At 39.5% G+C, this 25,164-nt stretch overlaps 1 protein-coding gene across 6 annotated transcripts in view; it reads left to right on the forward strand.

The window, feature by feature from the left end:
- ZBTB35 (zinc finger and BTB domain containing 35) overlaps positions 1-21,239 on the forward strand; it is a 29,737-nt gene extending 8,498 nt beyond the window's left edge. For 4 of the 6 annotated variants that reach the window (XM_014781610.2, XM_014781608.2, XM_004422780.3 and 1 more), the window contains exons 4-7: positions 883-1,027; positions 11,550-12,235; positions 18,589-18,719; positions 19,375-21,239. In XM_014781610.2, coding sequence (XP_014637096.1) covers positions 883-1,027; positions 11,550-12,235; positions 18,589-18,719; positions 19,375-20,061 — 1,649 coding nt within the window. In that variant the 3' untranslated portion in view covers positions 20,062-21,239. Of the gene's footprint in view, positions 1-882; positions 1,028-11,549; positions 12,236-18,588; positions 18,720-19,374 lie in introns of those variants that run through there. The other 2 variants (XM_014781611.2, XM_087443243.1) reach the window with 2 other exon arrangements.
- The last annotated feature ends 3,925 nt before the right edge of the window (positions 21,240-25,164 follow it).

Raw genomic sequence — 25,164 nt, forward strand, 5'->3', positions numbered from 1 at the left:
CAATAATATATAACATTGAAGTGCACAAAGAAATAGAGTATCGTTTTCGGCCAAAATTTAAACACAAAACTTGTAAAGAAAAGTTGGAATCAGGGCAGCTTAATTTTGAAAGTTTCTTTAGCCTTTATTCATTTATTCCTACTTCGTGTGCCTGGATTTTAGGAAGCATTGTGTTAGGCACTGTAAGGTGAGTGTACAGAGACAAAATCACTTCCCTTAAGTAGCTTACAGTCAAGAGATGTCTGTGAATTGTGATTACCAGAACAGGTACACAGTTCAGCCTGGGGAATGTATTAAAGAAGGTTTCATTACAGATGTGGCATTAGAATTGGGCCCTCAAGGTTGGCAGGATTGGTACAATCAGAATCAAAGTGACTCCTAAGGCAGGGAAGCTCTTAATGAACGGTTTCTTTGAAGATTAGTATATAGTGTGGGTTTGATATAGTTTAAAATTTGGAAGAGAAAATAGTGGTAAATAGGACAATAATGTGAAGGACCTTGAAATAAAGACAGAGTGATACTGAACTTTATTTGCTAAGCTGTGGAAAGCTATTGAAGATTTTGAAGCTGAGTTGACGCAGACCTCCCTGGCAGGAAACAGCATGTCTGACATGTAATAGTTAGCCAACTCGTATATTTGAGTGATAGATTTTACTGTTCTGTAAGAGCCTTAGGAAATCTTTAGGAAAGATCTTATTTTGCTAGTTATTGCTGGAACTTGGCTACAGTATTACTTAACTGTTAATGAGACTTCTGCCAGGAAATAATCTTAAAAAATAACAAATACTAATCAAGTTTTAAACACTGGGCTTTTTTTTTGCTTTACTATATTATAAGATTTGGATCAACGTAAATACATGCTAATGCACATCTCTTTTACAGGTGTTAGTAAAATGGCCTTTCGTCATTTAATTGAGTTCACGTATACAGCAAAATTAATGATACAAGGAGAAGAAGAAGCCAATGATGTATGGAAAGCAGCAGAGTTTCTACAAATGCTAGAAGCTATCAAAGCCCTTGAAGTCAGGTAATTACTTATTTCTGTAATGAGATGCAGATTGTTATATTCAGTCATGTTCACCCTGTTAGTCAAGAATTTATTGTCTGTGTCATGCCATAAAGAAATGACATTTTGAAATTAAGAATATTTAAGGATCTATAAAATTCTTCTGGATATCGATTGTTCTTTCCCTCACACTTGATTTCTTGTCCTTATGTAAAAACTGTGCTACAGTTTACTACAGTAGTGTTGTTTTATATAATAAAATAAGGAGGACTAGGCAACTTTTAAGGAGTTCTCTGGGTCCTTGTAAACTGTTTTGTTGGATTCAAGTTGTTAATTATTTGTACCAGGACTTACTCTAAAAAGGGCTTGTCTTACAAAGATTAACATAGTACTGTGTAGAAATAAGTGAGGAAATTGGTGAAGATAAAATTAATAGGCCAAGTGAGGACGATAGTCAGTGAAATTAGAAATGTGGTGGCCAAAATGCATGCCATTTAATTCTATATACTTACTAGATGGGCTAAATCTAGCTCTGAAGCACCTAGTGCAACGAAAAAGGAAAAAAAATACTCAGTTACGTTATTCGTGGTTATAAGATGAGAACAGATCAGTTACTTAGGAGCCACTCCTATGCAGATAAACACAAAATTTCTCAAAGAAGGTATTTAAAAAAATGTTAAATGATATAATGAAGGAAGACTTCAACATCTTACGTAATGAATAGTGGGCAGTGTAATATAGTGACTAAGAACAAGAGCTCTGGAGTCAGGCTGCCTGGGTAATAACCCAGCTCTAGCATTATGTGGCCTTAGTGAAGTTACTCAGCCTCCACTCAGCAGCTCAGTTTCCTTATCTGTCAAATGGGGACAATAATGATACTTTGTGTATAGGATTAGTTGTGAGAGTTAAATGAATTAGTGCATGTAAAGTGCTTAGCATATGTCTGGCACATAGGACTTTAAATTGTGAACTGCTATTATTGTTATCTCCAGGCTCTGTTACTTATGATCCTCAATATAGGTCATTGACATAATACTGAAGTGCAATTTGGTAAAATCAGTTTCACAGGGGGCAAAATGATTTAGTCCAACTCACTGGTGTGGTTTAGTTGAAAGACATAATTTAGAATAACTCTAAGAACTAATTGGACTGTAATCATCCATAAATACATTTCTCCTAATGAGCTTTTAATTAGTTTGATGACAGAGTTCAAGATTAAACTTTCCTGACGAGGTGGGTGTGTATATATTATTTGATGCCTAGTGTCGGGCACATAGGAGTGCAGTAAACATTCGTGAATGGATGGATGGGTTCATGTCACTTAAAACCAGGTCTCAGTACTCTGCTGCAGAGAGAGATGTGACATGGGTAGCAAAATAGAGGTGTGTTGAGGATATATACCTGATAAGATCATACCTTCTCAAAATGGAGGTAGACTCAGGGGAATATGTATGGATGGGGCTTTATCATATTTTGTGGTTAAATCCTGGATGAGAACCTTCTGAAAAAATGTTCTGTCTGTGTGGTCCCTTTGCTGCTATGGTAGTGAGTAGTATCTCACTGTGAGGAAAGTCCTTGGCAACAGAGCAGTAGAACATATTCTATAACAGTGGCGTAGGTTGGATTTAGGACGCATTTAATTGAGTTCTTGTGTATAGTCATTGGGAGGTGAAGGTAAGAATAAGTGAGTACAACTGTTTTCCGAATCTTATAAAGGATTTATTATTATAAGACTGGCATCCTTGTAGTAATTACAACCATCGGTGCTTTTCAATATAAGTACAGTAACATATTAAATTATTCCTTGAACCAATCAGACATGCAGTATATTCTGAAGAGCTCTCTGAAAACAAGACAGCAATATTACATGTTGGCTATTTATAATAATACAATTTATGAATAAAAAGTAATTTAGGTGTTAAATTGACTGCTTAAGGCAACTCGATGTTGAAGATTATTATATAACTATCTTACAGGTACAGAAGGTGAATAAGGTCCTCTTTCACATTTGCAGTATGAAAGTATTTTTGAAATATAGTGTAAACTTTTTGAATGACACTAAAAAAAAATACTAGGACTTTATTTGCTTTGCTGCAGTTGCATTGTGTATTTAAAACTGTACGTGAAGGTTCCTGTTATTTGTTAGGCAGCAGCAATAGCCATATAGAATTTTCCTCCCCAGCCTAATGAGGTGTAATTTTCATATAATACAGTTCACCCATTTTAGTGTAGAGTTTGAATTTTGGTAATTGTATACAATGGTGTAACCACCACCACAATCAAGACATAGGAACATTTCCATCACCCTAAGTTTTCTCATGACTCTCTAGTCGACCCTGATCTCCAGCCCCAGGCAACCACTGATCTGATTTTTATCACTGTAGTTTTATCTTACTTAGAATGTCATGTAAATGGACTCCTACAATGTGTAGTCTTGCGTGTTTGACTTTTTTCACTTAGCATTATGCTTTAGAGATTTGTGTTGTTGTGGGTATTGCTATTTCATTCCTTTTTATTGCTTAGTAGTGTTCCATTATATGGATATACCACCTGTTGGTGGATATTTAGGTTGTTTCCAGTTTTGGGCTATTTCAAATAAAATGGCTCTGAATATTTGTATACAGGTCTTTGCACTTATGGTTTCATTTCTCTCAGTAAATACCTAGGAATGGAATACCTGGGTTGTATGGTAGATGTGTTTAATTTTTTTAAGAAACTGCCAAACTGTTTTCCAAGGTGGTGTGCCATTTTACGTTCCAACCTACAGTATATGAGAGTTCCAGCTGCTCCACAGCCTAGCTAATACTTGGTATGATCAGGCTTTTTCATTTTAGCCGTGCTAGTAGGCACATAGTGGTTTTAATTTGCATTTCCCCAATGACTAATAATGTTGAACATTTTTTTATGTGCTTTTTTGCCTTCTGTTTATCTTCTTTGGTGAGGTGTCTGTCCAAACCTTTTGCCCATTTTTAAAATTAGGTTATTGTCAAGAACTGTAAAAGGTCTGAGATTTTATCCTGTTTGCAAGCTAACGTGTTGGCCTGCCACAGTTTTAGGGATGCTGGCAGAAGACATGAGACTCCTGAGTCAGAGAGAAAGGATTTTATTTCTCTCACGGTGTAAGGAGCAACATGAGCTTCATGTTCATCTCAGTTTTTCTTGCCTCCCCTGCCCCACAAAGTTCCACGAGGGTGACATTGTGGCCTAGGTGTGTGCTGTGCTCACAGTGGTTTGCGTCAGTATTGAGGAACCCTGAGCTTTAGGAAACCCAAATCTTTTATAATAAGCTACAAGCAAACCTCCCTGATCTTTGCCCCAGAGGGGCCATTGTCTTTATTATACTGGACAATAAATGAACCTGCCCTCCACTCTGGAGGAAGACAGACTATCTTTGAAGGCTATTTGCTATACAGACAACCTTGGAAAGATAGTCCAGAACAAAAGACTGTCAAGTGTCTTTGTGTACAAGACATGCAGAAACATGAGAGCACCATGGAGTGTTGTCTCCCAACAATATCCTTGTTTCTATATTATTTTAGCTTCTGGTGAATTTTCCCATGAGTATACCACTATGTGACCACTGATTAATCAGACCAATAGGGACTGGGACCTAATCCATTTTGTTTTTCTCACACTGGATTTAATTAAGGCAGCTCTCAACAGAACTCCCAGCAGCAGGATGTGCCCACCCTGCAGTGCTGAGCTTAACTGTGCACCCACTCTCCTAAGGTCCTGGACTCAACCAACTGAACAAATCCATAGAAATCCGGATGGCTTTCTCCTTTAGTTTCTGTCTTGACTTTTCCACTTAGCCCTGTGCATTAATCTAAGTATAATAAGATGTTTTAGCAATTGCTCAGTCTCTGCGTTGGCCCACAGGGAGGAAGTCTAGGGCAAGTCTATCATCCGTAATAACCGTGGCTGGTGATTTGAGGCCAACATGGATGCCTTCCAGAGCCCAAGTGGTGTCAGTGATCACATTGGCTTAAGTCGGGCACAAATTTTGTACCCCCTTTTTATATGGATGACTCCCATTGTAGGAAAAACTGCATAGCACACATGTAAGTAACAAGTTAGTTATTCCTCTAGGAAGCTCCCCCAAGTAACCAAGTGTAGCCTTGTTTTGGAGACATCTCCACAGTCATCTGAGAACTAAACTGATCTACCAGTGGTGTTTCCTTAAACACTGGATGGTGTCTTCTGCCTACCCCTGAGGTGCAAGTCATCATATTTTGGGAGGGAAGGAAGTTAGTACCTGGCTTCCACACAAGAAGTACAGTCCCAGAGGCACTTGGAAAGTGCCTTGGAAAGAAAGTATTGTTTACAATTGTTTGTGCTCGCCAAGTGTGACCTTCATTAGTCAGGGGCACAGGTTGACATGGCCTCCAATGTGGCCTCCCCCTTTCCTAATTCAGTTAGAATGATTGAGCCTAGTCTTTGCTTTTGGCGGGCCTGAGGGCAGTTAGTTCAATCTGTCCTGTTTGTCATGAGCACCTGAATGCCAGGTGAGTGGCAATCATCCAGTTCACAAACTGAGCCTCACCTTTGGGAGTGGTAGTGGAACAAACATCTGGTGTTTTGCATGGGACATGCAGAAGCTTGGCCATCCCCTGCTGCTTTCAGAAGACTACTTGGTAGAATAAGAGAGATGGTGATCAAATCGTGGTCGGAGCCACCTAGCAGGAGATGACAGAACCAGCAGTCAATTTAAAGTTGCTAACAACAGTTGAGGAGAGCTGCATCAGAGCATTTTCTTACCTGGGGAAGGTGCCGGGGGTGGTTTTGAGGGGCAAAGATCATTAATGTCTCTTCCTCTCCCATACCTCCTGGAGTCTAAGATGTTCTCTCCGCAAGTGCCAGGGAACTTTCCCTCCACCTCCACAAAATCAGTGTATCCCATTTTAGTAGCTATAGCTTCACCTCTTTTCCAGTCATCCCCTCCTCTTACCGAGACCTTTCATCCAGAATGATCAGGGACGAGGGCATTTTATAAAACTTAGAGACCCATTGTGTCTCTCACTGTGGCTCACAGGGGCCACTGTAAGTATACTTGGCAAGCAGACTATTCAACCAAGTGGTCATTATTCTTAGGATCTAAGATGATGTCAGTTCAACGAGAGAATCCGGATAGCTGAACTAGACTTCAGTTTGAATCTGGTAGGCCCATTTTTAACCAGCTGTCACCTGGAAGAGATACCAACCAGGCTGTCCCAGGGTTGCCGTTAGGGGGAAAGAAAAGGATCATGTCTTAAGAATGTTCAGGCAGAATCCTAAATTTCCAATTAGGTTTATATAACTTCCTACCCCTTTTGTCTTGATCATTACCCAGGGAGCAGCCGAGAAGAGATGATCCCTTTCTGGGGACAGCTGGGTTCGATGACCAAACTGCCTTACTCAGATTTTTGGACAAGGAGGAGGTGAGGGAAGTAGAGTCAGAAATCTTTTTGATCACTGTTTGAGGAGGCTATTGCATTGCTCTCATGTCAGTATCTGGATGGTAGGGAGCTTGAAAGGTCCATCAGTACCTTGACTATCAGCCAATTATTGAGTAGCTTTTGGCGCACCATTATCACACTGCAGATAGTTCAGAAAGCTAAACATATGACACAGATTAGTCTCAAGGGCCACAGTGGTTTGGCCAGAACCAGCTGATCAGACTGGAACAGAAACAGTGTAACCTGAAAAAACTGTCATCAGTAGTGAGGCACCACTAATACCCTGAGAAGGAGTCAATGGTCCGGTGTAGTCAGTCTGCCAGGAACAGTCGGAGACGACACTACGTGATGTTGTCTCCTTCACTATGAGATAAACAGGCCAACTTTTGGCAGGTGTCGCAAGCCTGGCATGCAGTGGCAACTTCTGCATCAGAAATATGGGGTCCTTTCTGCTCAGTCTGTGATGGTGGATGTGTCACCATGTTCAGAATGTTGGATCTAGGTGTCAGTGATGAAAGTCTGGGCAGTGCAGGCTTGATTCCACTTGGTGTCATCAAAGAACAGGCCATTACCCTGGGCATCAGCATCAGTGATCCAGACAATTTGATCAACAGCTGTTATTTGTTTCTATAGTTGTGACTCCAAAGATGGATGTCTTTAATCTACTGAGATTTTCAAGTCTTCCAAACAGCTAGGCCATTGGCGACAGCCTGAGTCAGTAAAAATAAAACAAGGTTTATCATGGAGAATATTATCCAGAGCTATGAAGACAGACTTGAGTTCTGCCCTCTGAGCAGAGCAACCACGTCCGCTTTTGGTTTTGCATAGTTGGTGCTAAGGCTGAGCATCTGCAGCAGCCCAGTGAACACTTTCAGCTTAGCCAAACCATCAGTGAATCAAAGACCTCTCATTGATGTAGTGGCTTTCTTTGAGCAACAGAGTGGAGGAGCTACTACTTTTTTATGTAAAGCCAAGGGGCCAACTGCTTTCTTGACTATACTATTTCTGTTTGACAAGTGAAACTTGTTGGGCACCTCTTATCTTGCTCATCATGAAGTCTTAGTTGCCACATTCCCAAATGGTAATATCAGGCTAGAGAGCCTCAAAGCCTCCAGGGATCAGGCATCAGTTGCAGCAAGAGCCCAACAGCAAGCTAATTCTTAGTTCTCAAAGGGAGCATACCTTTTAGCTATGTCAGAGAATTGACAAGTCCAAAACCCAAGGAATACCTTTGAGTAGAGGCTGCCTCCCTTTGCCAGAAGCTCCAATCTGCAAAAGCATCAGTCTCAGAGATTTGTAGCTCAAAGGGGTCATAAGGTTTGGGGACCCAAAGACAGAGAATATGCCACAGTTTAATGCAGCCTCTTAGTTGGACCCCTACTTAAAAGATGCTGATTTGCAGATTAGCTGATCTAAAGAAGAACGTAGAATACCTAAGTGAGGCACGTACTCTCTCCAGTACCCAAAAGGTCCAATAACGTGCTAGGCCCCATTTTTGGTAGGAAGAGGGAGGAGGTGAGGCAATAGTAGTTTTTCTTTTGCCACTGGAGGGATAGAGTTTTGTGAATCCACCTGCATGGTCCCAAGAAACTTGACTTGGTGAGCAGGCCCCTGAATTTTGTAGGGGTTTATCAGCAACCACTGCTGGTGGAGGTGTGGTAACACTGCAGTCACAACCTTTGAGACTGAGACTTCTGGCTTGCTAGTCAACAGGATATCATCAATATAGTGTCAACTTTAGACGTAATAAGATAGAGACACTTGAGCTAAATCCTGACCCAGCTACTGGTGGCAAATGTCAGGAGGATTTGTTCCAGTAGCTCTTCTCTTATCTCTGGTACTTATGGGATGGGGAAGTATGAATGCCATACCAATTCCTGCTGTACATTCAGATGTCAAAGCAGCAACAGTATATAGAATCAGCCCCACCCATGGAGTCAGGACAGCCTCCCTTTCCTGCTGTGAACCTTGCCCAGACCCCCTCAGTTGAAAGCAAGTGCCTTCTCTCTCCATGGTGGGATGGTGAGTTGGACACCTGAATCTAACAGAATCATGCAAGTTTGCATCCCACCCATTCCTGAGTTTCTTTCAGCATAACTTGGATGGGTAGATAGTGTCTTCAGTATATACCCTTGGGAACAGGGAGACCTCGGCTCCACCCCTAATTGTCCTTCTCTAAGCTGGTGAAGTCAAGATAGAGGGGAAGGGAAGGTAGAAGAGGAAGAGATGTGAAGGGAGAAAGTGATTGTGCCAGTGAGCGAGGCACATTTACTTTTGGTTTCAAACAGCACGAGAGCTGCATGTGGATCAACTATATAAACCTCCAGTGTTTTCAGCCCACCCAAAGCCCTCTATCAGGCAGCAGGGTTATCATTACTGACACCATCTGTTTCACTGGGGACCTTTTGATTAACAACCTTGTCCACATTGCTTTCCACTTGAGGCCATGAGGTCTATGCCTTTTGGCTGACTCATACTTGACTTGCATGGTGATGGCTTTTTTTTAATCCTGAACATTTGCTGCCCTGTTGTCATGATAACATCTCTTAGGCTTTTGACTGGTTTAACACAAAGGTTAGAGGGGTCAGCAGGCCTGACCACAGAATTATATTGTTTTGGATTCTTTTCTCATTCCTAAAGTGACTCATGTTCATCAGCATTTTAAACCCAATTGGGCAGGAAGACTCTTACTCGTCAATGTTTCGTCATAGGAGTTTGTCTCAGAGAAATCTCCCCAAGAGCACCAAAGCACCCTTATGGCAGCCAGGACCTGCTGCAAAAAAACTCAGACCTTTTACAGTCATCTCCAAGTGGATCTAAGGTGGATATGACAGACTGCACGAGGGCCTGAGCCCTGAGATGTAGCCCAGGTGTTGCCATTCTTCCTTAACAAACATTATGCTGCCGCCTCATTTCCATAAGCCAAAGTTCTGATGGCTCAACTCGGTTCTGTTAGTAGCAGTTGCGAATTTCCCTCCTATCACACTTGGTTTAGGTGCATGTTGCAGTAACTTGTCTGTAAAAGGGTGGCACCTTCTTTCTCCACCCCCTTCACCCACCATGAATCTTAGTGTTAGTTGGTAAGATGGGACAGACTTCAGGCTGACCACCAGATGAGCAGAGAAGACACCTGCCTGCCCCCCAGGGAAGTTTGCAACAACCAGGGCACTGTTCTAGCAGCTGTTGTTGAACTTAACTGCCCAGTATTCATCCTGCAACCACATTCCCAGTTGTTCCTCATTAATAGATGTTTTCATTTCCTGGGGGTGCCATAATAAAGTACCACAAACTGAGTGGCTTAAGACAACAGAAATTTATTGTCTTATAGTTCTGGAAGCTAGAAGTACTAAATCAAGGTGTTGGCAAGGCCATGTTCCCTCATAAGCCTCTAGAGGAGGATCGTTCCTTGCCTCTTCTAGCTTCTGGTAGCCCCAGGCATTCCATGGGTTGTAGCAGCATAACTCCAGACTCTGCGTCCGTCTTTACATTGCCATCTTCCCTCTATGTCTTTGTATGGCTTTCTCCTCTTTATGTGTGTCCAAATGTCCCTCTTATCAGGACATGGTTGTAATAGACTAGGGCCCAGTCTAATAACCACATCTTAATTTGATTACATCTGCAAAGACTTATTTCCAAATAAGGTCACATTCGCAGGTATTGGGGTCAGGACTTCAGCGTATCTTTTTGGGGAACACAGTTCAGCCCTCAGCAATAGGCAATTAAGTGGAGGACCATTTACTGCCCAGTTGACCATACACTTTGGTCAACATGTTTGCTGCCAGCTCCAGTGGACTTCCTCAGATCCCGTTAATTGCTCTGGGAGGCCTCATCCTTCCTCTTCCAGAAAGCGTGGTCTTTTTCAGTATCCTGTCCTTGTTGCCAAAACCTGGCAAGAACTGTGAGGGATCTGAGAGTTTACCCTACTTGCAAGCCAACAGGTTATCATGCTGCAATTTCATGGATGCTAATAGAAGATATGGGACTCTTAGGTCAGAAATAAAAGACTTGATTACTTTCTGCACAGCAAGTAGCATGAGTTCTATATTTGTGCCAGTTTACCTTTCTCCCCTAAGTCCCACAGGGCTGACATAGAGTGGCCCAGGTGATTGCTGTGCATGTGGTTGGTTTACATCACAGCTGAAGAATCTCTAGCTTAGAAACCCAAATCTTTTATAATGGGCTGCAAGCAAACCTACCCGACCTTTGTCCCAGAGGAGGACGTTATCATAATGGACAGTAAGCAAAGCTGCCGTCTGTTTCAGAGGGAGACACACTCTCTATCTTCCCAGGCTGCTGGCTCTGCTGCAGACATCCTTGAAAAGATAGTCCGGAACAAAAGCTGTCAGTTCACAAGATGTGCAAAAACACAAGAGACTCATGGAGAATTGTCTACCAATACTTGTCTTCTCTTATTTAGTGTATTGAATTGTGAGAATTCTTTCTATAGTCTCTGTACAAGACCTTTGACAGAGAGATGTTTGCAAATATTTTCTCCCAGTCTGTGACTTGCCTTTTTGTTAACTGTGTATTTCAAAAGGCAAAAGTTTTTCATTTTGATGAAATCCATTTTATCAGTTTTTGCTGTTAAGGTTTCTGCTTTTTTGTGTGCTATTTAAGAAAAATTTCAGTACCCCACTGTTATAAAGGTTTTCTCCTGTTTTCTTCTAGAAGTTTGGTAGTTTTAGTTCTTATGTTTAAGTTTATGATCTATTTTGAATTAATTTTTTGTGTGTGATAATGAGAGTAAGGGTCAAGGTTTATATTTCCCATATAGATACGAGTTGTTCCAGCACCACTGTTAAAAATTCTTTTCTCCATTGAATTACCTTGAAACTTTTTTTCAAAAATCAATTGACTATATAAGAGTGGGTCTATTTCTGGACTTTATTCTGTTCCATTATTCTTTACATCTGTCCTTTCACCAATATCACATTTTCGTAATTTACTGAAGCTTTACAATAAGTCTTGAACCCAGGTAGTATAAGTCCTGCAGTCTTGTTTTCTGCCTTTCCATATAAATTCTATCATCAGCTATCAATTTCATCCAAAAAGCCTGTTAGGATTTTGATAGATCTTATAGACTTTAATTCATACATTATGTATTTCAGGAACAAAGAAAACTCAGCTCCACTAGAGGAAAATGCCACAGGAAAAAGTGAGGCAAAAAAAAGAAAGATTGCAGAAACTTCAAATGTTATCACTGAGTCGTTGCCATCTGCAGAATCAGAACCTGTTGAAATTGAGGTGGAGATTGCCGAAGGCACAATTGAAGTGGAAGATGAAGGCATCGAAACATTAGAGGAAGTGGCTTCTGCCAAGCAGTCCATAAAGTACATTCAGAGCACAGGTTCCTCTGATGATTCTGCTCTGGCACTGTTGGCGGATATTACCAGCAAGTACCGTCAAGGTGATAGAAAAGGGCAGATTAAAGAAGAAGATGGCTGTGCATCTGACCCCACAAGCAAACAGGTAGAAGGTATTGAAATTGTGGAACTTCAGCTGTCACATGTGAAGGACTTGTTCCATTGTGAGAAATGTAACCGTTCATTTAAATTGTTTTACCATTTTAAGGAACACATGAAATCACACTCCACTGAGAGTTTCAAGTGTGAAATATGCAATAAAAGGTATCTTCGGGAGAGCGCATGGAAACAGCACCTCAATTGTTACCACCTCGAAGAAGGTGGAGTCAGTAAGAAGCAAAGAACTGGGAAAAAAATTCACATATGTCAGTACTGTGAGAAACAGTTTGACCACTTTGGACATTTTAAAGAACATCTTCGAAAACATACAGGTAATTAGTAAATAATTTATGTTAAAAGTATATTTTTTCACATCACTTCAAGTCTAAGTGTCTGAATCCTTTTTTTTTTTTTAGCTAGTACCACAGAAACCATCTGCTCTGTTTTCTAATGAGCAAGCTGAGTTCACACTGTATTTGTAATATTAGTTTGAAATATTGATGCTTTAAAAGCAAAATCAATATCAACTTCACAATTGTCACACTTACACCTTGCCAAATTTTATATTTTTAAAAGAAATAACGTAAAACACAGTTTGTCATTATTTATTAAGAGTAATAAATTATGAAATCCTAATTATAGTGAAACTTCACTGTTATTATTTTTACATTTCCTGTCTCTTGTTAATACATTACATAGATGAGTACATTTACAAACAATCCCTGATGTGTTTATACCTTTGTGTGTGTTTGGTCATCTGTTTTGACCTGGTAGCTAGGTAAGTAGTATATGTCCATTTCCCCTCACCTCTCTAAGGGCAAACATGTCAGGACTGGTGGACAGCCAGGGAGATGAGAAGGGTAAAGTCTTTATACTGTCCTTCTGGGTGCCATCCCAGGCATGAGGGAGATGTCCCAGGGAGTCTACCGTAGAGCCTCTGGCTGTTAGTTCTGCATCCATCCCCTGTGCCTATTTTTTCCTTGACAGATTCCCTGTCCTTGCTCCCACTTCCTAAGCATTCTTTGCTAGGTCTCCTGTGCCACACACAGGAGCTACCACCAATTACTTGAATCTTGGGAAGTCCCTAAACCCACTATAATAAGGGTGTGGGGAGAGCAGTTGCTATGGTATGTTAAGTGTCAGACTTCTGGACACTTATTCCCAAGTTCTTTTTTTTTTTTTTAATTGGTTTATAACATTGTAAAAATTTCAGGTGTACATCATTGTACTTCTATTTCTGCATAGATTACATCATGTTCACCACCAAAATACTAATTACAACCCATCACCACACACATGTACCGAATTATCCCTTTCACCCTCCTCCCTCCCCCCTTCCCCTCTCGTAACCACCAATCCAATCTCTGTCCCTATGTGTTTGTTTATTGTTGTTATTATCTACTACTTAATGAAGGAAATCATACGGTATTTGACCTTCTCCCTCTGACTTATTTCACTTTGCATTATACCCTCAATGTCCTTATTATGTGTGGTGGTTAAGGTTGTTTAGACTGTTAATACAGTAATTATAACATAGGTATCACACACTGTTCAGAATCTTTCTCTTTGCAGAGTTTGGAGAACTGTGGATGAAATTTTTTCATAGATCCCCTGCTGTCCAAAGTCACTCACTACACACTACTTGAAATTGAGAAACTGGATAGATTCAGATAATATGGTATCCCTCACTGTCCTAATGCTTGATATCAATACTCAGGTCCTGAATAAATGCTTAGTGTCAATACTCAGTGGTTGCATGAGTAGCAAGAGAATCTCATACTTTTCTTAAATCTCAGTGTGGATTTAAAAGGCTTTAAAGTACTAGTTTAGCTAACTAGGTGTTTATGAAATCTTTTGGGAAAATACTTTCCGATTTTCTTTTTTTTTTTATTTTGTGAGGAAGATCAGCCCTGAACTAACATCCAATGCCAATCCTCCCCTTTTTGCCGAGGAAGATTGGCAGTGGGCTGACATCCGCACTCATCTTCCTCTACTTTATACGGGACGCCGCCACAGCCTGGCTTGACAAGCGGTTCGTCAGTGCGCACCCAGGATCTGAATCTGCGAACCCTGGGCTGCCGAAGCAGAGCGTGCACGCTTAACTGCTGTGCCACCGGGCCAGCCCCTACTTTCGGATTTTCATACATTGTATACCTGCTGTATATTTGGAAACTGCCCATAGTTATAGTTTTTGGTCCTTAGAAAACAAATATTCATCTATTTTAATGGTCTTTTGATGAACATTTTGTGGTAACTGTGGATTAGTTTTGCAAAAGGATTGATTGACCAGCCGCACGTTAAATTAGTAAATAGACATTAACTTGGTAACTAGCACACTTTGATAGTGGTTTCCAGTACCTCAACAGATAATTAGTCACTTTTATATTATTTCCTAGCAATGTGAAAATAGAAGCAATTGTCTCTTTTATCCAAAACTAGTGACTTACCTATTTGAAAATAGGACAACACAGACCATTTTGAAAGTTTTAAAATGTCCTTTCCAAGTCCTGCACTTTGTGTTTTGGATTAAACAGCAGAATATACAGCCAAAGTACAATGTGTTGTATGTCTTTGTCTTTCCCTTCAAAATGATGTGAGGTAATGTAAGTAACTTAATTAACTTAAGTAGTTATAAATTATAGAACCAGATGCCCACTGGACGAACATTTGAGCACATAAAGCAAACTGAACTTTCGTTGTCTTTTTTAATCTCAATTATTGTACTAGTAATTAGTGACAAAATAGTTGCAGGTGTGATCAATGACTTAGTGAATTCAAGAGAAGCATAAGTAGTTTTAAATTGTGTTTACGTTAACAAAGGATGGATTGTTTTTTACTTATAACAGTTTCATATTTTGCATACTTTTATTTAGTGATTTGGTTTCTTGTATGTTCTTAAAGCATACACTGTAATCTATGGCTTGATTTGCAAAATTTGGCTGTTACTTGTCCTCTGGAATTATTTTGTTTCCATTTGGAAAATAGTAATAATAATGCCAACCTGCTAGGTCATGGAGATAAAGCAATTTTAGAGTCCCTGCCATCAAGGAGCTCAAAGTTATGGTGGGGAGACAAACAGGCACAATCACAGTGTGACAGGCTAGGTTCTGATAGAGGTAAGCACAGAGACTTATGGGAATGCCTGCCTGGGCTGTTTGTTTATGATGGAAAAGGCAAGGATTGCTTCCTAGACGGTTTACCCTATGATGACTCCCAAAGGTAAAGGAGTTAGCCAGAAGATGAGCATTCCAGGCAAAAGAAATGAATCGTACACAGGCAAAGAGGAAAGAGAGGAAGTAACTCATATGGAGCACTGCTAGTAGGTTATTATGGCTCAAGGGTTCGGTCCAAGTAGAGGAATGCCAGGAGATGCAGCTGAAGAGTTAGGAAGGGCTGACCATGTGGCATGCGCTTAGGCATCATGAACAAACTACCGGTGATTCAAGGGCAAGAGAGAGAAAGTGATGATGGGAGATGAGGGCAAGATCATGTAGTTAGTTTCATAAGTGCTGTAAATGAATTCAGAAAAATATAGAAGGGTAAGCACTTTGGGGGTGGGGGGATATATCAGACATACTGACAGAGACACCGAGTATGAAAGAGAACCTAAAGGTGACCTTTAACCATGTTTTCAAATAATTATTCCCTAGTTTCCCAGAGAGGTAGTGTGGAATCATGGAAAGAATGTGGGTCCAGAAATAAGAATTAGATTCTGGCTCTAGTTCTTACGTTTGCCAGCATGATAAACTTGACTGGTAACTTTATCTTCGGGTCTCTTTCCTTGTCGGTATAAATATGAATAATGATACCTACTTTACAGAGTTGTGACAAGAGAAGATGGTAAAAGCATTTTGAAGACTGTGCTTTCCATACATCTAAAGTATAATTAATCTGTTGCTATTTCTGGATTTTATTGGGCTTGTTAAACTAATTTTTTAAATAACAAAAGCTCAAACGATATACAGTGAAAAGTGGATCTCTTTCCTACTTCAGTAGATCTCTCCAGAAACAGCTACTGCCATCATTTTCTTATTTATCCTTCTGGAGGATTTGCATTTTCAAGTAATCACAGAGAGACACACAGAGGTTTTGAGAAAACAAACAGGAACATTCAGTACAGTGTTGTGCTATTTAATTTATCTTGAACTGTTTTTAATGTATGGAACATGCATGAATCTACTTAATTTTTTTCACTGTGGCTGCATATTTCAGTGTATGGGTATGACAATTTACTTAACCACTCCTGTTGATCCACATTTAGGTTGTTGCTAGTCTTTTGCTATACTATAAACTATACTGCAATAAGCATACTTGTACATAGCTTTGTGTACATATTTGAGTAATTTAATTTTTAAGAGCAGAATTGCCAAGTCAAAGAATATGTGCATTTTAAATCTTGGCAGATATTATCAAATTGCTCTTTAAAGAGGCTATGCCAATTTATATTTGTAGGTTTCATTTATATTGAAAAATTACATACTACCAAAATCCAAAACTTAACCGTTTTATTTAACAATAACTCCCAACATTTGGGGATACCAACACTAATTCTAGGTGATTAGGTCTTCTCTATCAAATTAATTTTTTCATCTCATGAAAATTACACAAAAAATAAGCTGTAGTTTTGTCAGGGAAAAAAAAACAGCTCAAAGTTACTTGACTGTGTCTGTTCTGCCTAAGGATGAGAGTCACAACTAGGACCTCATCATCAGTGGGGCCCATTCTCTACAAGCGTCATCCTGTGTCTTGAATTCTCTCTCCTTTCCTTACTCTGACTGTCGGGCTCTGCCTCATTTAGCCTTCCAGTCTTTCCATATCCCATGCCACCTAGCTTATTGCCCCATTTCTGACTTCTCTGTCTTGTCTTGTCCTCATTGTAAACAACTTGAGTCACTTTTTCTTGTACTCTAAGCACATTCCCTTGGCTTCTGAAGTCACTTACTCTAAAAAAACCCTCCATCGTGGAATTATTGCAGTCATTTACTCCTAATCCCTACTGAGCACTGCTGGAAAAAATTCCTGTCAGACTTAAGTCTAACTTAAGGTTAGACCTTTTGGTATCTGATTTATATCTTTGTTTTCCTAATTTCTATTCTAGACCTTCAGTGCAGCACTCAAGACCCCTGCCCCTACTCCACCCCAGCAAATGACATAGCTGTCTTCCTATCCCTAACTTAGCTGTGGGGTAAACTTCGTCTTTGTCTCCTCCTCTCTTATTACAGAGAAAGATATTTCCCTTTTCTTTTTCAAGGCCTGTCCTGGATCCCACACCTTGATGTCTCCTCCAAGACTGTGCTTCCTGTGTCATTCCCACTCCTCCTCTCTTCCTCCACTGGCTTCCCCCTGAGCAAAAAAATAAGTAATGAATCTCTTCTGGCTTAAAGAATCTCTTAATGACTTGTCCCCCTCTAGCCATCTCTCCTCTTTACTTCCAAGCCTTCCTGAAAGAATTTCTGTACTGACTGTTTGCAGTGACTTGCCTCTCACTCACTCTCCCTCATCCCACTGTAGTCTGACTTTTGGTCCCACCACACCACTCGCACTGTTCTTGCTGGAGTTGTTACAGTCCCTTTGTTATCCTGTGTGACATCTCTTTCAGTTTGGCACTGTTTACTACCCTCATCTTCCTGAAATTTCTTCTTTAATTTCCCTCAGTGTCTTTTCCTTCTACTTCTGGCTGTTGTTTCCATTTCCTTTGCTGCTTCATCTACCTGCTGATTTAACTTGGTGTTTGATTGGGTTCTGGCCTTCATTGTGTTATCACATAACATCCTGGGAGTTTTATCCACATTAAAGGTTTTTATTACCACCTAAAATAACTTCTAATCTATATATCAGTCCACCCTCTATTTGTCTCCAGATTTGTCTATACGACTGTCTACCAGAATTTTCCACTTTGCTCTTGAACTCAGCAGACACAAAACTGAATTTATAATCTTTCCCAGCACACCCCACTACAAACCTACTTGGACTTCTGTGTTCTTTATTCTGGTTGGTATTCTAAGCCAGAGAGCTGGGAGTCATTATTGATGTCTCCCTCGTTACTCCTACTCACCGTACTGTTTTACACTCTGTGCCTCTTCCTAGAATAAACTTCTTTCCATTCCTTCTCTCATTCCATTCCAGGCAAAATTAATCACTCTCCTCCTTTGTGCTGCTGTAGTACATTTTCCATGGCCCTCTTTTCTGTAACAGGCCTTCTATACTGTATTGCATTTGTTTATTTTTATGTATTTTACCTTCCTGAAATACCATGGCCTGTGATACGAAGGTTTTAAAAAGAAGGACAGTTTATTTATCTTAGTCACCTAGCACATGGTCTGGTACACAGTAAGTGCTCAAAAAATGCTTACAGAATGGATAGTGATGCATTTCCCTGAAGTAGAGATTGATCTTGATTTTTATCTGAGGGAGAATATACAATTTTTTAAGAAATGCAAAAACATGGGATAGAACTCAGATCTAAATTTTATTTTTTTGTCAGAGCACACGTACAATTATAATAATCACTAAAAACTCATTTCCACTTCTAGAACAATCTTTTGGATGTGGTAGAAACATCTGAATTATAAATTCTTATCTTCCTTTCAAGAAGGTGCTATTAGAATTAACCAAAAACAAAAAAACTTTATTTGCTTTTTCTATTTTTCTTAATTTGTCAATATAATTTTTTCTATTCTAATAGGTGAAAAACCTTTTGAATGTCCAAATTGTCATGAACGATTTGCTAGAAATAGCACACTCAAATGTCACCTGACTGCGTGCCAAACTGGAGTGGGGGCAAAAAAGGGAAGAAAGAAGCTTTATGAATGTCAGGTATGTGTGGGTGTATTCATACCAAAGGCATCTGTGTTTGAAACCGTTAAGAGTGAAGGGTATCAGAGTCTAGAGCAAAGGTACAGAGCTGACCATTTGGAAAGAAATGAGGGCAAAGAACATCATTGTCTTGATTTTATAAGGGGGATTAGAGTAGTGTTTTTTTTACCCAACCTTAGGTGACACCAATGTTAGTAAAATTATGTCCTAAATAACAGGCAGTCTGAGACTATGGTTATTCTTAACCATAGAGCAGTCATTAGAATTCACAAGTGAGGCAGCAGGAGGCCAACCAGCTGTAATTGACTCTTGTTCCATGATTAGTGTTATATTGATCCCAAATAATGTAATCGTTCTAAATGTTGATATTGTGGGAGAAATTATAATATTGCTACTTGACATTCCTAGAATTCATATGACATTTTAAACAATGAAGGCAATATGAAAATGTTTCCCAAAATGTATTTAAGTTGTTAGCTACATCAGCTAAATGACCAAATAAAAGAATAGGAAATCTCTTGGACCAGATTACAAATATCATATTCATGACATTTTCAGAAAAATCTTCAACTTTTTCTTTACAGAGAATAAAGCATACATATTTCCTTTAGTGTGAATATAAGTATTGTTAATACCATATGTTTGGTTATTTTAGGTCTGTAACAGTGTGTTTAACAGCTGGGACCAGTTCAAAGATCACTTGGTAATACACACTGGAGATAAACCCAACCATTGTACTTTATGTGACTTGTGGTTTATGCAAGGAAATGAATTGAGGAGGCATCTCAGTGATACTCATAATATTTCAGAGCGTCTAGTAACCGAAGAAGTTCTTTCAGTAGAAACACGTGTGCAAACTGAACCTGTGACATCAATGACTATTATAGAACAAGTTGGGAAGGTGCATGTGTTACCATTGCTTCAGGTTCAGGTGGATTCAGCACAAGTGACTGTGGAACAGGTCCATCCAGATCTGCTTCAAGACAGCCAAGTGCACGATTCACACATAAGTGAGCTTCCAGAGCAGGTCCAGGTGAGTTATCTAGAAGTGGGTCGAATTCAGACGGAAGAAGGTACCGAAGTACATGTAGAGGAACTGCACGTTGAACGGGTAAATCAGATGCCAATAGAAGTACAAACTGAGCTTCTAGAAGCAGACTTGGATCAAGTGACCCCTGAGATCATGAACCAGGAAGAGAGAGACCCTAGCCAAGCAGATGCTGCTGAGGCTGCCAGAGAAGATCACGAAGATGCTGAGGGTTTAGAGACCAAACCAACAATGGATTCCCAAGCTGAAGGGTCAGGGAATGAGAACAGAACACCTGTGCCGGTTCTAGAATGAAATAACGAATGAATATATTTTTAAATTTATGTGTTGGGTTTTTGAACTGATGGTGGGCAGTGTGACTGTCCTTAAGCTAACAGACAAGTGGACCAAAGTTAAACTTTTTCCTGTTGTGCTGAACTGTTTCTATTGAAACAAACCGATTTCCCCCCACTTAATGCCACAGAGGAGGGATCTTTCCCATAAATGAATGGGAAACTTTGAGAAGTATATTTCTGGAAGCTTAAATGGATTATATTCTTATTATATAGTTGGGTACGAATGTATCTATTTTCATTGTGGCAAGGGTTCTCCCTTCTCTCTTTCCTAGGTCACGTCCTTCCTCAGATTTTTTCCGTATTGTAAAATCAAACAAATTCATTAGAATACAAGGTTATGTATTCTAATGCATGTTAGAAAATTGAGTATATAGGAAACACAAGGCTGCATGAAGAAAAGTGCATTGTTACTGTGCAGTTAAATTTTGGCTTCTGGCTTTCTTTAGTTTGAACAACATTCTTGTCTATCCCAGTAGTCATGGATGTCATCTCTGCAACAGAAACAGAATGGTGGTGGCAAAATTTCTAGAATGTAAAAAAAAAAAAATCCACACCCATGTGCCTTTTCAAAACCAACTAAACTTCTGTAAAGCATCTCTGGTTCTTTCAAAGTTTGTGTTGTAAGGAGTGATGTAGGTGATGCTATAGTACTTTATATTTTTGCTTATAATGACAACTACCCAATTCTTTTCCACTTAAGTTGAGAAATTTCATTTAATGGCAGCTGAAGGGCCATTTTCAATTGGGAAAATTCATTTATATCTGTGGTAAACTTTATTTTGATGAGAAGTTGCACTAGTATTTTACCATCAGATGAAAAAAAGATGAGCATCATTTAAAAATTAATGTATTTAAAATAAAGTACAGAGGAAAAACTTGTATATAATATATCAGGCTTTGTTTTGAATGAATCTTTTTCCCCGATCCTTAATGTAAAGATCTTGTGCTATAACTTTTAAAGCCATACAAATAAGAGTGCTAAACTGTGGACTTAAAAGTAGGTGTGTAAATATTTTTAATCAGTATTACTTGGAAAATAAAATATAACAACCACATAAAATAAACCAATATGCTATTTTCTTTACCTGTTAAATATTGGGAAATATTTACATTTTTAAAGTAAACTTTAAAATTATGTGTTCATGACTCTTCTTTTTTTTTTTTTTTTTTTAACCAGTGTGGAAGTTGATTTGTGGTCAAAGATGTTTTCTCATCTGTATTAACATGATTTTATGTTACCTGTATTAACATGACTGATACACGATATAAATATAGAAGATATAAAATTCTCAGTACACACTTCCAATCCCCAAACAGTTCAAAAGAAGGGAAGGAGGAAGAGGTGGTTATTTGCAGTTCTTACATGGTAGGGCACAACAGCCAATGGCATTTTTTTGGTAAAGCCTATTTTAAAAATACTTTCTCCACTTATTAGTGTGTTAGATTTAAAAGATCAATTTATCCCCCTTTGGTAATCCTGCTGTTAAATGGTATCACATTTATGAAATATACTGAAGAGAAAGGCTTCCCACAACTGGAGAAATCGCAGATTTAGAGATAATAGAAATAGGAGGTTGTGTTTATTTTGAGATCAAAAAAGCATATGAGCATTTCCAAGTCTGTTGTGTTTGGCAGTTTGGGTACCTACTGCAAAGCTTATTTACTTATATATATGTATTTTTTTTCCTTTGAAGTCAGAAAATGCTGATGGAATTATATCACATTGAATTTTGTTTTCCTTAAGATGTCCAGCTTCCAGAGTTAGTTGTAGTTTAAAAAAAAAAAAACCTGACAAATAGTGGTCTCAAGTATGTAAATTACTAGTTAGTATCTAGTGAATTTTGAATGCTGAAAATAGCTCATGCTGTGCCCTTAAGCCAAAGTATGAAACAGGATTTATTTTTAAACATAATCTTTCAAGAGCTATGACCACAAGGTAGAGATCAGGGACAAAGGCTCAACCAAGTGTTAAAAATGATCATTTGAGTTTGCAGATTGGCAAGGCCTTTCAAGACAGGTTTGAGGGGCAGGTATAGTTCATTTTACTTTTCCCAAAAGATGAAAAGGCTGTATCGTTATGCTCCAAATGCCAGTTAATTTAATTGCAGAAGGAGAGGAAAGCTACCCACTGGTGATAAACCTTATGTTAACTAGCAGTTTGCAAAGCATTTTACATATAACATAAAACAGCTGTTAAGGGCCGGTGCCATGGCTTAGCGGTTAAGTGCGCGCGCTCCGCTGCTGGCGGCCGGGGTTCGGATCCCGGGCACGCACCGACGCACCGCTTCTCCAGCCATGTTGAGGCCGCGTCCCACATACAGCAACTAGAAGGATGTGCGGCTATGAAGTACAACTATCTACTGTGGCTTTGGGGGAAAAAATAAAATTAAAAAAAGCTGTTAAAAACCATGATGTATATTTACTTAAAGTACTGAAGTGTGAATATTTTGTTCCCCCCACTTTACTCCTGCTCGGGTTTTTAGCTAGGTCTACAGTGTGACAGCTGGCCAGTAGAGTGACCGACATTGGTCGTCACAGGAATCCCAGGTCACTGGAAATGATAGGAGAGCCTCTTCTGTCTCCCCTGTTCTAACAGCACTTCTTAATTCGCCGACACCAACTGGGTGTCCAAACAGTTCACTTCACTTGTAACACTACCCAGAGTTAGCATGCAGTCCACAAGTTAAGTGATCAGTACCACAAGACTGCTCCCACTTCAGATACCAGCCAAAAATGGAGTCCCCAGGATACCCGCACTTCTCCCCAGCCAGCTACAGATTAGGGCAGTTTCAATAATGCACTAGAATGACTCACAGAACTCAGGAAAGCACTGTACTTATGAGTATAGTTTTATTATAAAAGATACAACCCAGGAACAGCCAAATGGAAGAGATGCATAGGGCAAGGAGGTGGTGGGGGAGAGGTGGGCAGAGCTTCCACGCCTTCTGGTGTTCCATCCTCCCAGCACATGGTTGTGTTTACCAAACTGGAATCTCCCTTAACCTTGTTTACTAAAGTTTCATTACCTAGATGTGGTTGATTACGTCATTGGCCATTGATTATTGAACTTACTCTCCAGCCCTTCCTCCTTCCCTGGAGATCTTGGCATGAGGCTGATAGTTCTAGCCCTCTGATCATCTGGTTGGTTCCTCTGGTGACTAGTGCCAAGAGTCACCTTATTAGCATAAACTCAGGCATGGGAAAAAGAGGCTTGTTAATGAGTAACAAAAAACATCACTTAGGAAATTCCAAGGGTTTTAGGAGCTTTGTGCCAGGAACCAGGGACAAAGACCGAATACATATTTTTAATTATACCACACCTACCATCTGAGATTCAAAGGAAAACTGAACCTTAATGTTAGTGTAACCCAGAAAACTTGTGAATGGCTCTTTATCTTACTAGTTTAAAAAGGCTGCCATCCTCATACACTATTGAAAGTAGGAATATTTTTGTGGAAATGTAAATGTTTCTGCTCCCACTACATTCAGTTTGGAATTAAAGGCTTCAGGATTAGAAGGGTCCATGAAGGTCTTCTAGACTAGTTACGCACTTTATACTTTGAGTAAGCCAACAGATTGACTGAGGCCTAAATGTGTAGTCTCCACCAGCAAATCAAGTGGATTTTAATGAACATCTTCAATTTAACACGGGTTGTTTTAGACAGCTGATCAGACGGTCATTAAGGTTTTCACATGCAAATAGTGTTTTTTAACTGTATCATGCAAAATTACAAGTAAATGCTTGACCTTCAAAGTTTAGCCTGATTTTGCTGGAGAAATGTAATAGCTTTGGATTCTCTAGGTTTACACTGACCGTGTTACTTAAATCAGGAGAAGGAAACCTAGGCTGAATGTTTTTGAATGTGCTGAGTTGTGCTGTAGCTCTTGCAGAATTTTGTCATAAAAGATTCAAATAAGAAGCAGCAGGAATTAAAACTATCAGATTCTCACCACCAACACCAATTAATGAGATTCTTTATAGTTGGAGGCCTAGAAGGGTATTGTTGTAAAACTAAATGCAGAGGCTGTCATTATCATAAATGTATTCTGAACTTACAGGATATGTTAAAATTACTCCTTGTTCTATAAACATTACTTCATTAGTCCTGTTCACATGGTAAGAGGGAAGGCAGCATGTGCATTCAGTATTTTTTCTTCTCGACTTTCCTACAACCTAACATGACATTGCAAATGTGACATGGTTATTCAACTGAAGCAATGCTCACCTTGATGTTTGTATCAAAATATAGCCTAGGAAAGAAAAATCTCATTGTAACGTAATAGCATTTTATGAATCAGTTATTATATGCCAAGCACTTTACATTTAATCATCTCGACCCCATGAGGTAACTATATTATTAGCTATCATTTTATAAATGGAGGAAACTAAAAGAAGGAGGAGATGAGAAACAGTTGGTAGAAAGTGGAGTCAGTATTTGAAACCAGGGGCTTGACTCCACAGACTATACTCTTGAGCGCTTCAATACAGGTCCTGTATATAAGATCTCTTTGTAGTTGACAACACTGAATTGCACAAAGCATAGGCTAAACACCCATTTTCTTTTTGGAATCCACATCAGCTCTTGGTGGGGTTGTGGGTGGAGGGAACAGGAGATCAGAAAACCTGGCAAGATACATACAGCAAATTGCCTTGTGATATTTCCTTACCATGAGACTACATCACTAGGTAATGGTTCTCCAACTTTAGCATGCATCAGAATCTTGTTAAAAACACACATTGCTGGACCCCACACCCAGAGTTGCTGATTCAGTTGGTTTGGGTTAGGGCCTGAGAATGTGCATTTCTAACAAGTTCCCAGGCAGTACATTGTTAGTCCTGGAACCACACATGGACAACAACTGACACAGAGTACTTCAAGGAAGCACAGATGACTAGCCAGTGGCATGAACTTTTTTGATGGTCTCTTTTTTTTTATAGTGTAGCCAGGTGCTTTTCTAAAAATATCTTGTTACCTGTTGTCCATGTTTACCATTCATGTAATGGAATGGACTAAGACAACATTCTTGAGTTTTTTCATATCAAGCAACAACATTCTACTTA

This window comes from Ceratotherium simum, chromosome 18 (assembly GCF_057802395.1).
Source record: "Ceratotherium simum simum isolate JZ-2026a chromosome 18, ASM5780239v1, whole genome shotgun sequence".
In the NCBI taxonomy this organism is placed as follows: Eukaryota; Metazoa; Chordata; class Mammalia; order Perissodactyla; family Rhinocerotidae; genus Ceratotherium; species Ceratotherium simum.